Source organism: Oncorhynchus keta, chromosome 13 (genome assembly GCF_023373465.1).
Source record: "Oncorhynchus keta strain PuntledgeMale-10-30-2019 chromosome 13, Oket_V2, whole genome shotgun sequence".
Classification (NCBI taxonomy): domain Eukaryota; kingdom Metazoa; phylum Chordata; class Actinopteri; order Salmoniformes; family Salmonidae; genus Oncorhynchus; species Oncorhynchus keta.
Window position 1 is genome coordinate 18,591,973 of NC_068433.1, and position 12,152 is coordinate 18,604,124.

Here is a 12,152-nt window from a genome sequence, read left to right on the forward strand (position 1 = left end):
GCTGGTACTCTTTTGTTATCATCTATGCATAGTCATTTTTATAACACTACCTACATGTACATATTTCCTCAACTAACGGTTAGTTGAGTTAATATGTACATGTAGGTAGAGTTATTAAAGTGACTATGCATAGACGATAACAACAGAGAGTAGCAGCGGTGTAAAAGAGGGGGGGGCAAGGCAAATAGTCTGGGTAGCCATTTGATTAGATTTTCAGGAGTCTTATGGCTTGGGGGTAGAAGCTGTTTAAAAGGCGCTCCGGTACAGCTTGCCGTGCTGTAGCAGAGAGAACAGTCTATGACTAGGGTGGCTGGAGTCTTTGACAATTTTTAGGGCCTTCCTCTGACACCGCCTGGTATAGAGGTCCTGGATGGCAGGAAGCTTGGCCCCAGTGATGTACTGGACTGTTCGCGCTACCCTCTGTAGTGCCTTGCGGTCGGAGGCCGAGCAGTTGCCATACCAGGCACAGGCAGTGAGGCAACGAGTCAGGATGCTCTCGAGTGCAGCTGTATGTGGTGAAGAACCTTTTAAGGATCTGAGGACGCATGCCATATATTTTCAGTCTCCTGAGGGGGAAAAGGTTTTGTCGTTCCCTCTTCATGACTGTCTTGGTGTGCTTGGACCATGTTAGTTTGTTGGTGATGTGGACACCAAGGAACTTGAAGCGCTCAACCTGCTCCACTGCAGCCCCTTCAATGAGAAGGGGGCATGCTCGGTCCTCTTTTTCCTGTATTCCACAATCATCTCCTTTGTCTTGATCACGTTGAGGGAGAGGTTGTCCTGGCACCACATGGCCAGGTCTTTGACCTCCTCCCTATAGCCTGTCTCGTCATTATCGGTGATCAGGCCTACCACTGTTGTGTCATCGGCAAACTTTATGATGGTGTTGGAGTCGTGCCTGGCTGTGCAGTCATGAGTGAACAGGGAGTACAGGAGGGGACTGAGCACGCACCCCTGAGTGGCCCCTGTGTTGAGGATCAGCGTGGCGAATGTGTTGTTACCTACCCTTGCAATCTGGGGGTGGCTCGTCAGGAAGTACAGGATCCAGTTGCAGAGGGAAGTGTTTAGTCCCAGGGTCCTTAGCTTATTGATGAGCTTTGAGGGCACTGTGGTGTTGAATGCTGAGCTGTCCAAAGACATTTCTGGAAGCGCTATCTGGAGACCCACTTACTGCAATTCATTGAATGCCATCCATAGTATCTTACGAGTGCTAGGAATGTTTCACATGTGTTAGGCAGGTGAGTGTGTGGTGTGGTGAGGGCCATTAACATAGCTGAGAGACGGTCTATATGCGTTTCACGCATCACAAAGAGCATGCACACTTTACGATTTGACGGCAAAATCCTTACGTAAGCTTTCTCCACTAATGTACCTGAGCATACACAGTGCATGAAAGCTTCTCAAATACCTAGACCGGCTAAATATAAATGTTGTCAAGTACTTTTGTGCATAACCAATGTGATACCTTTCCCTTGAATAAGGACAGACACAGAGGCCTGATGCAGCTCTTCAAGGTAATTTCAGTTGAGAGGGAGAGAGTGGGTGGGAAGGGGGGAGAGAGTGGGTGGGAAGGGGGAGGGGGGGGGGGGGGGGTTGAGTTGCAGTGCACTTGATGACTACTCCATGTTCTACCTCATTTCCATATGAATAATGCTCTCTGCAGCTATTTGCATCAATCAACCAGCCCTGTCCCCAGGTTTCCCCACCCCCATCCTCTCCTATCTGCAGAGTTAAGAGCCGAGTTCTTCCTACCACCTTTCTTTTTAGTAAGACTTGAGAGAGTGATGAGACCGAGGCAGTCTCTACTGGATTTGGGTTGAAGTTAATTCCATTGTAATTCACTCAGTACTGAGTCTTCATTGTGAATAAGAATTTGTTCTTAACTGACTTGCCTAGTTTTAAAAAATTATAATAATATAGAGAATCCACAACAGAAATCGAATGGTAATGTCTAATAAAGGACTTTTTGGAATCTGTATTCATTTCTTGGATTATTTTGTGGTACCTACCTCTTCTAGGTTCATCTCATCTGGACTGTCCCAGGGTTTGTGGAACTTTCCTGTGCGCTGTTTCTTCAGAGGCACCACCACTATGTAGTATCCCCTAGAAAATGAGAGGGGAAAGAAAGAAAAAACAACACAAGCTCTTCAAGGTCATTGTCAGTTCACTCCACAATACGTGTACAATGCACCATTTTTACATGGTCACATGCTGAGTCTAGACAAAACAAACCAAGATCAAAGCTTTTCGCTTCAGACACAACAATGTTTAGTCTCCATGGGGACCATAACACGTCTTTTTGTTGAGAAGCTTCCTACTAATCCTGTAGGTGTAATAGGGTAGGAGGCGTTGAGGACAACAGACAAAGGCAACGAATGATTGCGACATTAGCGAGTTACGCTAGACCGTTATCATTCCATTAAGAGTTGGTTTTCTTCCATGCTTGTCTTTTAATTGAAGCATGATCAGAAAAGTCGGGCACACTGTCACACCTCGCTGAAGACTCTGTGGGCTAATTAGCAGCCCTTCGCGAGGGAGAGAAGAGGAGCTGGAATTAGAGGGATTTTCATCCCCCCATCGGGCGGCAAGGGAGATAATAGCCTCTGCCAGACTTTTTTGAGGGCTTCTCCTGGCTGGGCACAGTGCTAGCTAGCTTTAGCCAGGAAGGCAGTGTGGCAGGCTAATGGGAAGCTAATTAGCTTAAGCTCTGGCATGGGGGAGAGTGGGCCCGAGCGCATCCAGCAAGATCAAAATCCGAAATGGGTTTGAAATGCCAGTCTACAATTGGATCTGCATGTTGGCCTTTTGACAACCCAGAGCTTATTTGGAAAGTCAGTGAGAGACATTACAAGACTTAATACTGGGGAGTGGGATAAATTGGATGGGGGAATGTATGGTGTCATCCTCTCTGTGTTGGGGAAGAGAGAACAAGAGGAACATGCTTGATACAATGCAGTGAATGTAAAATATAGTGTACAATTCTAAAGAAAGCAATGAAGTTCAGTGCTGATGTTCTGACCTTTCAAACCCTGTCAAACAAACAAAGTGGTGAGAAATCTGTGAAAAATCTTGTCCCTTTCAGTTACTAGGTGCAACTATACAGATAACGTAACAGCAATGTGAGTGACATTGAGCAATAAGGAGAAATAAGCTTTAATGGTATCATGCTGATATAATTGAACCAAAAGATGAGCTGAAGGTAAATAAATGGATTAGGTCAGCCACCGAGACACATTAATTAAGTGCAATCAAATTAGGCTAAATAGCCAGCTCTGTAAGTACAAGTCTGCAATTAGCGATAGCATTAGTTTTAATCCCCGCCACTCACCTGACTTTCTCTGAAGTCTGGACTGAGGGTAGCTCTACAGTGACTTTGCCATCCAAGTTGGTCTTGCCAATCAGGTAGGGCTTGGTGCGCAGGATGTCAGGGGCGGTCATGGTGGAGACGCGGTGCTGGAGACCGCCAGCGCTGTTGCCCCGGTTGGTTAGCAGGAAGGAGTACTGTGTCTCGGGCTGCAGACCCGTGATCAGCTTCTGAGTGAGCTTGCCGTCCACCTCCACGCTCTGGCCGTCATCATAAAGGATCTGGATGTGCGATGGAAGGAAAGGGTGTGTGAATGTTGAGGATATGCACTAATTCGACACTTGAGGTCTGTTTAGTCAGGGACATGTCTGAACTTCTGCTCAATACGGTAGCTGGTTAACATATTTATATCTAAGTGATAATCAACGAAGGGCTATGCATTCTATGTAAAATAATGAATGACGTGCGAGGTGTGTTCCACGACCTGCTAGCGGAGTTGAACTAATCTTCCACGGAGTTGTAATATTTTCCAGAGAACACATACAGCTCCGAGTTGATTGTCCCTTTTATACCATGGCTATAATTGAACACATTTGTTGCGAGACATGTGTTCATTTGCAGGTAGAAATCGGTTCAAATTCCACTGAAGTAGCTAGCAAGTTTACTAGAGACACTATATATAGAAAAGTATGTGGACACCCCTTAAAATGAGTGGATTTGGCTATTTCAGCCACACCCGTTGCTGACAGGTATATAAAATCGAGCACACAGCTATGCTATCTTTAGAATGACCTTACTGAAGAGCCCAGTGACTTTCAACGTGGCACCGTCATAGAATGCCACCTTTCCAACAAGTCAGTTCATCAAGTTTCAGCCCTGCTAAAGCTGCCCCGGTCAACTGTAAGTGCTGTTATTTTGAAGTGGAAATGTTTAGGAGCAACAATGGCTCAACCATGAAGTGGTAGGCCACACAAGCTCACAGAAAGGGCCGAGTGCTGAAGCACATAGAGCTCAAAAATCATTTGTCCTCGGTTGCAACACTCACTACCGAGTTCCAAACCGCCTCTGGAAGCAAAGTTAGCACAAGAACTGCATAGTGCCATCTGTAAAGTTTGGTGGAGGAGGAATAATGGTCTGGGGCTGTTTTTCAACCCCATCGAACACCTTTGGGAAGATGTGGAACGCCGACTGCGAGCCAGGCCATGATTTTTAAATGAGATGTTCGACGAGCAGGTATCCACATACTTTTGATCATGTAGTGAAGCTACAGTAGTTGCCTTGCTAACCAAACAAACAGACCTGCTAGTTTAGCTAACCAAACCAATCAGTCCAAACTTGCTGTTATGAAAATTGAATTCAACAATGCCAATAATGGTTTTAATTCAACTTTTGCTTTCAGGAAATAATGCACACTCTAGAAGGCCCTTTAAGCCAATCAGAAACAAGTCATATTTTCTGGATTGCTGTCCTCAAACATTGTTGACTAAAATACGAAAAGCTCTTACTGTGAAGGGCTGAGCTGCATTATAGTTGTCTGGGATCTCCCAGGTGAGGAGCACAGCTGTCTTCATGGCAGCTTTCACATGAAAATTTTTTGCAAACACTGCTGAAAGAAAGGGGGAGCAGATGATTTAGACACGAAACGAACAACCCTCTCTAATGGATTCCGGAGCAACAAACCTCTTACCTGAACATGTTTCCCGTTACAACCAGTCTGAAACCAGCACGAGAGTGGTCTTAGCAGGGCTACAGTACTCCCATCTTACCGTAGCTTACTTTTATCTTACCTTTTAATTAACAGCAGCTCTTTAACCTAATGGCTCACCGTTGGCTTGGCTGACAAGACATAGGACACATATACTTACTCCACCTGTTCATATCTTTCTTTCTTATGGGGAGGGAGTGCTATGTATACATACAGATGATTTTAAAACAATCCTGAGATCGGATGAATCTGTTTGTTCTTCTGCCACTATGGCTTGACGATGTGGTTGCTGTTGGTGGTGGCTGTGGGGTGAAGTTGGATTTGTGGGCGGGAGGTTGAATTGCGGTGGGGTCCTACCTTGATCCAAGGGCTGTGTCCTGAACTGGACACTGGGGCTATAGGGGCCGGAGCCTTTGCTGGTGAAGGCACACATTTTGATATCGTAAGTGGTGTCTGCCTTGAGGCTGTCAAGGGTGATGGTGGACTCCGGGGCGGTGATGAAGAGTTCTGAGGGGCTCCGAGGGCTGTTGATGTCCTTGTACTGCAGGGCATACTTCACGATAACGCCGTTGCGCTCCGCCAGTAACAGTGGATTCCAGCTCACCTGAATGGTGGTAGTAGTGCCGCCCTCGGCTACAATGCTTTGTGGGAAGCCGCTAGGCATATCTTCAGGTGTGCTGATTTCTTTGACCGTCTCCTCGCCGAAGCCCACCTTGTTACGGGTGGACAGGCGGAAGGTGTATGATGCCCCCTTGTGGATCTCTTTGGTGGTGTAGTGGTTCTCACGCTCTGGGAACTCAATGATGGTCAGAGGGTCGACATCTTTGCGGCCGAAGCGGAGGCGGTAGCCCTGCAGGGGGCCGTGGGTTAAAGCCGGGGGGTGCCATTGGAGGAGGGCAGTGCCCATATTGGTGGGGCTGACCATGAGTCGTGGTTTTTCAGGTACTAAGAGAAGAGCAGTGACAAAACACAATTTTCAATACAAATACCATGCAAAGAAACCGTTCAAACTGCTATAGCATTTTAAAAGGAATATCCAACGGACATTACGACAATAATGAGAGGATGATGACATTCCAAAACAACCCAAGCCATAATGCATGACAGCAAAATCTGATCTCCTTTCCTACTCAGCGTAAAGGGTTGTCATTGCCTGATGCTGTTATGACTTCATGAGTAGGCAGGCTTACCCCACCAAGGGAGCAGTAGATAGCTAACACCCTGTTTGCATAAATGCTACTGCTGTTTGCTTTGATACCTAACCAATATGGCATACCTGTGAAGCCTTTACTGAGTGAAGGCTCCTATCCCCCCCACCCTACACACACACACACACTTGCCATTTGTATCTGTACGCCGGTGGAGGCAGGTGGAAGGCTTTACAGACAAGATTAGATGACAGCGCAATTATATGTCAAAAACACACAGCAAAGTATTTCTGAATTGCCGTTTGGATTGTGTCATGCCTCTCTCTCAAAAGAAACCAATGAGAGCAGAACAGACTGTCGGGCTGCCATTAATTCGGAAGTATTTTTCTTCCCCTATTTCCCCACCTGATTTTTCCATTAGTTCCTTAACCCCTGTGAGCATTCCAATGTCAAAGCGGCGGCTGAGCGGAATTACAATTGTTGTCATAATTGAGGTGGCAATTAGCCGCATTCACACTTTAATAGCCATGGGGGGGAAAGGTCGATTTAGCATTTTTTTTTGCTTCCTTTCACTGGGTGCAATTTTCACAGCTCTCTACAGCACAAATGCATTTTGGGATGATCACAGGGTACATTAGCAGAGGGGCAGGGGGAGATTTGTCAGTGATGACAGTTCCCTTACCTGCGCCAGTGGTGGTGATCAGCTTGGCCTTGCTGCGAGCTCCGTCTCCCTTTGTCGTGTAGGCTGCCACAGCAACTGAGTACATAGTCTCAGCCTGCAGCTCTGTGATGACCATTTCCTGTGGATTAGAATAATAGGGACTTTTAAGAACTCTTGCTTGTGATTGTGCTGCAATTTGGTCATTTTTGCGGGGTGGGCGTAATATTTTTGTGCATGCATTTATGTTGTAATTAATTCAGAGGACATTATCTCACAGATATCAGCTCACTAATTAGTGAATGACTGGCAATGAACATGGTTGGTACAAATCTGTCCTGCCACTATATAGTCCACCATCCTTTGCTCAATGCATATGATCCTTCGCTCCATGCAAACAATCAGACTGGTGGACGTGTCAGCATAGGTCACTCCATGCATTGAAAAGGCAAGGGACTAAGTACTGCAGTACCAATGGTAACATACAGTATTATATTTTTGAAACTAGGTCCCCTTTCGAAAATCTTCTTTATTATAATAAACACCGCTAAGCATTCCTGAATAGCCTTGTAATGTTGGCTATGGATTTCTGTTAGTAAGCCATTCCATATCAATTTACAAGTAGAAAACAAGCAGTTAGAGTATGTTTTTCTCTTTTTGTCTTAGCTTGATTCAGAACAGTTAGGAGGTAATGTGAGGTTCAATACAGCCAAAACCATGCGACGGTCAGGAACAGAGGAGACACAGAGCATGCAGGGGATCGAAGGGGGGAACGGGATTAACTCTGTATTAGGTCTCTGTATCTACTCACATGTTCAGTTGAATCATCATATTCCCACTGATTAAGATGTGAGAGAGAGGAAAGAAGAGAGAAAACAAAACAAAGGCAAAGTACAGAGTCAGCGGTCACTAGTGAGATAGTAGAGTACAGAGAACAGTAGAGGAGAAGCCACAGACAAGACACATATACTAACGGATGATTTTACCCCTAAGAGATTTCATTCACTGACCACCAATAAGTTATTGAATATGTCAGTTCCATTGCATTTAAGGATGTGTGATTCATCGCATTTCAATTAATGCCCTATACAGTTCATTCGGAAACTATTCAGACCCCTTCCCTTTTTCCACATTTTGTTACGTTACAGATTTATTCTGAAATTGATAAAATTATTATTATAATTTTTTTTTTTACACACAATACCCCATAATGACAAAGCGAAAGTAGGTTTAGACATTATTGATGAAAAATGAATAAATAAATATTAATTTAGACCCTTTGCTATGAGACTCCGAAATTGAGCTCAGGTGCATCCCGTTTCCATTGATCATCCTTGAGATGTTTCTACAACTTGATTGGAGTCCACCTGTGGTAAATTGAATTGGTTGGACATGATTTAGAAAGGCACACACCTGTCTATATCAGGCCCCATAGTCAAAGGAATTGTCCGTAGAGCCCCGAGACAGGATTGTGTCGAGGCAAAGATCTAGGGAAGGGTACCAAAAACTGTCTGCATCATTGAAGGTCCCCAAGAACACAGTGGCCTCCATCATTCTTAAATGGAAGAAGTTTGGAACCGCCAAGCCTCTTCCTAGAGCTGGCCTGTCACGGTTGTTGTAATGAACAGACCAAGGGGCAGCGTGTGTAGAGTTCCACATCTTTATTACAGTGAAACTTCAAACAAAAAAACAATACACCAACAACTAAAATGTGACATCAGTGGTGCTACAAGCACAAACACAAACAGAATATCACACAAAGCAGGTGGGAGAAAGGGCTTCCTAAATATGGGAACCATACAACCCAGCCACATAGAAAATCAATGACTAGAACACCCCCTAGTCACGCTCTGACCTTAACACCATAGAGAACCGAGGGCTCTCTATGGTCAGGGCGTGACATGGCTGCCTGGCCAAACTGAGCAATCGGGGGAGAAGGGCCAAGAACCTGATGGTTACTCTGACAGAGCTCTGAATGCCACGTGTCACGTCTGGAGGAAGCCTGGCACCATCCCTACGGTGAAGCACAGTGGTGGCAGCATCACGCTGTGGGGATGTTTTTCAGCGGCAGGGACTGGGAGACTAGTCAGGATTGAGGCAAAGATGAATGGAGCAAAGTACAGATAGATCCTTGATGAAAACCTGCTCCAGAGCACTCAGGGCCTCGGACTGGGGTGAAGGTTGACCTTACAACAGGACAACAACCCTAGGCACACAGCCAAGACAACGCAGGAGTGGCTCTGAGACAAGTCGCTGAATGTCCTTGAGCTGCCCATCCAGAACCCAGACTTGAACCCGATCGAACATCTCTGAAGTGACCTGAAAATAGCTGTGCAGCAACGCTCCCCATCCAACCTGACAGAGCTTGAGTGGATATGCCGAGAAGAGTGGGAGAAACTCCCCAAATGCAGGTTTGTCGCATCATACCCAAGAAGACTCAAGGCTGTAATTGCTGCCAAAGGTGCATCAACAAAGTACTGAATAAATGCTATGAATACTTTTGTACAGTGCCTTGCAAAAGTATTCACCCCACTTGATGTTTTTCCTATTTTGTTGCATTACAACCTGTAATTTAAATGAATTTTTATTTGGATTTCATGTAATGGACATTCACAAAATAGTCCAAATTGGTGAAGGGAATGAAAAAAATAACTTGTTTTAATTTTTTTCTGTAAATAAAACAGAAAAGAGGTTTGTGAATATGTATTCACCCCCTTTGCTATGAAGCCCCTAAATAAGATCTGGTGCAACCAATTACCTTCAGAAGTCACATAATTAATTAAATAAAGTCCACCTGTGTGTATTCTAAGTGTCACATGATCTCAGTATATATACACCTGTTCTGAAAGGCCCCACACTCTGCAACACCACTAAGCAAGGGGCACCACCAAGCATGCAGCACCATGAACACCAAGGAGCTCTCCAAACAGGTCAGGGACAAAGTTGTGGAGAAGTACAGATCAGGGTTGGGTTATAAAAAAATATCAGAAACTTTGAACATCCCACGGAGCACCATTAAATCCATACACTCCACAGAGCTGGGCTTTACAGAAGAGTGGCCAGAAAAAAAAGCCATTGCTTAAAGAAAAAAATAAGCAAACACATTTGGTGTTCGCCAAAAGGCATGTGGAAGACTCCCCAAACATATGGAAGAAGGGATTCTGGGCAGATGAGACTAAAATGGAGCTTTTTGGCCATCAAGGAACACGCTATGTCTGGCACAAACCCAACACCTCTCATCACCCCGAGAATACCATCCCTGTGGGGATGTTTTTCATCGGCATGGACTGGGAAACTGGTCAAAATTGAATGAATCATGGATGGCGCTAAATACAGGGAAATTCTTGAGGGAAACCTGTTTCAGTCTTCCAGAGATTTGAGACTGGGATGGAGGTTCACCTTCCAGCAAGAAAATGGCATACTGCTAAAGCAACACTCGAGTGGATTAAGGGGAAACATTTACATGTCTTGGAATGGCCTAGTCAAAGCCCAGACCTCAATCCAAAAAAAATAAAAAATATGCCATTTAGCGGACGCTTTTATCCAAAGCGACTTACAGTCATGTGTGCATACATTCTACGTATGGGTGGTCCCGGGAATCGAACCCACTACCCTGGCGTTACAAGTGCCATGCTCTACCAACTGAGCTACAGAAGGACCAATCCAATTGAGAATCTGTGGTATGACTTAAAGATTGCTGTACAACAGCAGGAACCCATCCAACTTGAAGGAGCTGGAGCAGTTTTGCCTTGAAGAATGGTCAAAAATCCTAGTGGTTTGATGTGACAAGCTTATAGAGACATATCCCAAGAGACTTGCAGCTGTAATTACTGCAAAAGGTGGCTCTACAAAGTATTGACTTTGGGGGGTGAAACTTTTTCAGTTTTTTTGTTTGTTTCACAATAAAAAATATTTTGCATCTTCAAAGTGGTAAGTATGTTGTGTAAATCAAATGATACAAAACCCCCAAAAATCAATTTTAATTCCAGGTTGTAAGGTAACAAAATAGGAAAAATGCCAAGAGGTGAATACTTTCGCAAGGCATTGTAAATGTGATATCTGTTTTTTTATATTACATTCGCAAACATTTCTAAAAAACAGTTTTTGCTTTGTCATTATGGGATAATGTGTTCAGTTGATGTGGGAAAAAAAACAATTTAATACATTTTAAAATAAGGCTGTAACGTAACAAATTGTGGAAAAAGTCAAGTGGTCTGAATACTTTCCGAATGCACTGTAGTTCCTGTGATTGTTTCTACTAGATAATGAGAGTAACATATGGTGAGTCCCATACTGCGTAGGTCTATTCCTATAAATGCACACCAATGTATGAATGTGTATCTATCATATATTTACTCAATGGGTGACTCAGTTTCAAAGATGCTGAGAAAAACTAATTGGTGTCATCAGGTTTAAACCATATTGTAAAAACGTGTGGTTTTAACCACACATTATACGGCTTAGTACTGTATCCTTGTATTTTCACTCTGGCAGGTGTGACTCTTATGCTCTGTCCTTGTGTCAGAGAACTTCTCAAGGTGAGAGAACCTGAGAGTTTTGGGCGGAAGGCGGAGGAGGAGGGTGCTTACCTGCGCATCGTCAATCAAGATGTCCTTGATGGCTGGCTGTCCCATGGGCTCCCCATTAACCATCCTGACATAGTGCACCTGGTACCCTCGGATCTGCCCGTGCTGCTTGGTGGGCATCGGCGAGCGCCAGATTACTTTTATTGACGTAGAGTTGACAGTCTCCACCTCGACTTTACGAGGCGGGCCGCTGGGAACTGGAGGAACACCATGGGATAAAAGAAAGAAGGTCAAGATTATAGAGAACCCCTTCTCCCCTTTTAATTTCTGGCCAACTCCAAAGAGCAAAATGCTGGGGTCAAAAAATCTACAAAAGGGGAGCATACGGCAACAAGCACTGTATGATATCAATATTTCAACAATGGCAAGGGAAAAGAAAAACAACCCCAAAAACAGGTCTGACAATTGACCTCATCTGGAAACATTCAAAAATGGGAGTAGTGGATTAAAAACATGGAATAAAAATGTGTTTGTTAAAATTGAAAAGAGGAGCCAAAGGGGATGCTTCAAAAGCTTGAAGCACCCTGCAAGAATTTTGGCTATGAAGCGTGAAGAAAAAGTTAAATAAAATATATATTTTTTAAAATGTGTTGTTTTTTTGGCCAATTAAAAAAAGAACCTTCCCTTTCCACTGTCCATACATTCACATTTAGTCAAATTCATTAAAAAAACGGTTAAAATCTCAAGTTTTTTTCTCATACAAAAAAAAGACAGTTTGGGACTGGAAGTCAAAGAAAGGCCTGAAGTGCTT

General features: G+C 44.2%; 1 protein-coding gene across 15 annotated transcripts in view; it reads right to left on the reverse strand.

Moving 5' to 3' along the window:
- Positions 1–12,152, reverse strand: part of LOC118391984 (receptor-type tyrosine-protein phosphatase delta-like) — a 377,633-nt gene that overhangs the window by 56,672 nt on the left and 308,809 nt on the right. For 7 of the 15 annotated variants that reach the window (XM_052459499.1, XM_052459498.1, XM_052459495.1 and 4 more), the window contains 7 exons: positions 11,405–11,598; positions 7,627–7,653; positions 6,840–6,957; positions 5,367–5,954; positions 4,810–4,907; positions 3,329–3,585; positions 2,010–2,103 (listed from right to left, as the gene is read on the reverse strand). In XM_052459499.1, coding sequence (XP_052315459.1) covers positions 2,010–2,103; positions 3,329–3,585; positions 4,810–4,907; positions 5,367–5,954; positions 6,840–6,957; positions 7,627–7,653; positions 11,405–11,598 — 1,376 coding nt within the window. The remainder of the gene's footprint in view (positions 1–2,009; positions 2,104–3,328; positions 3,586–4,809; positions 4,908–5,366; positions 5,955–6,839; positions 6,958–7,626; positions 7,654–11,404; positions 11,599–12,152) is intronic. The other 8 variants (XM_052459502.1, XM_052459500.1, XM_035783532.2 and 5 more) reach the window with 2 other exon arrangements.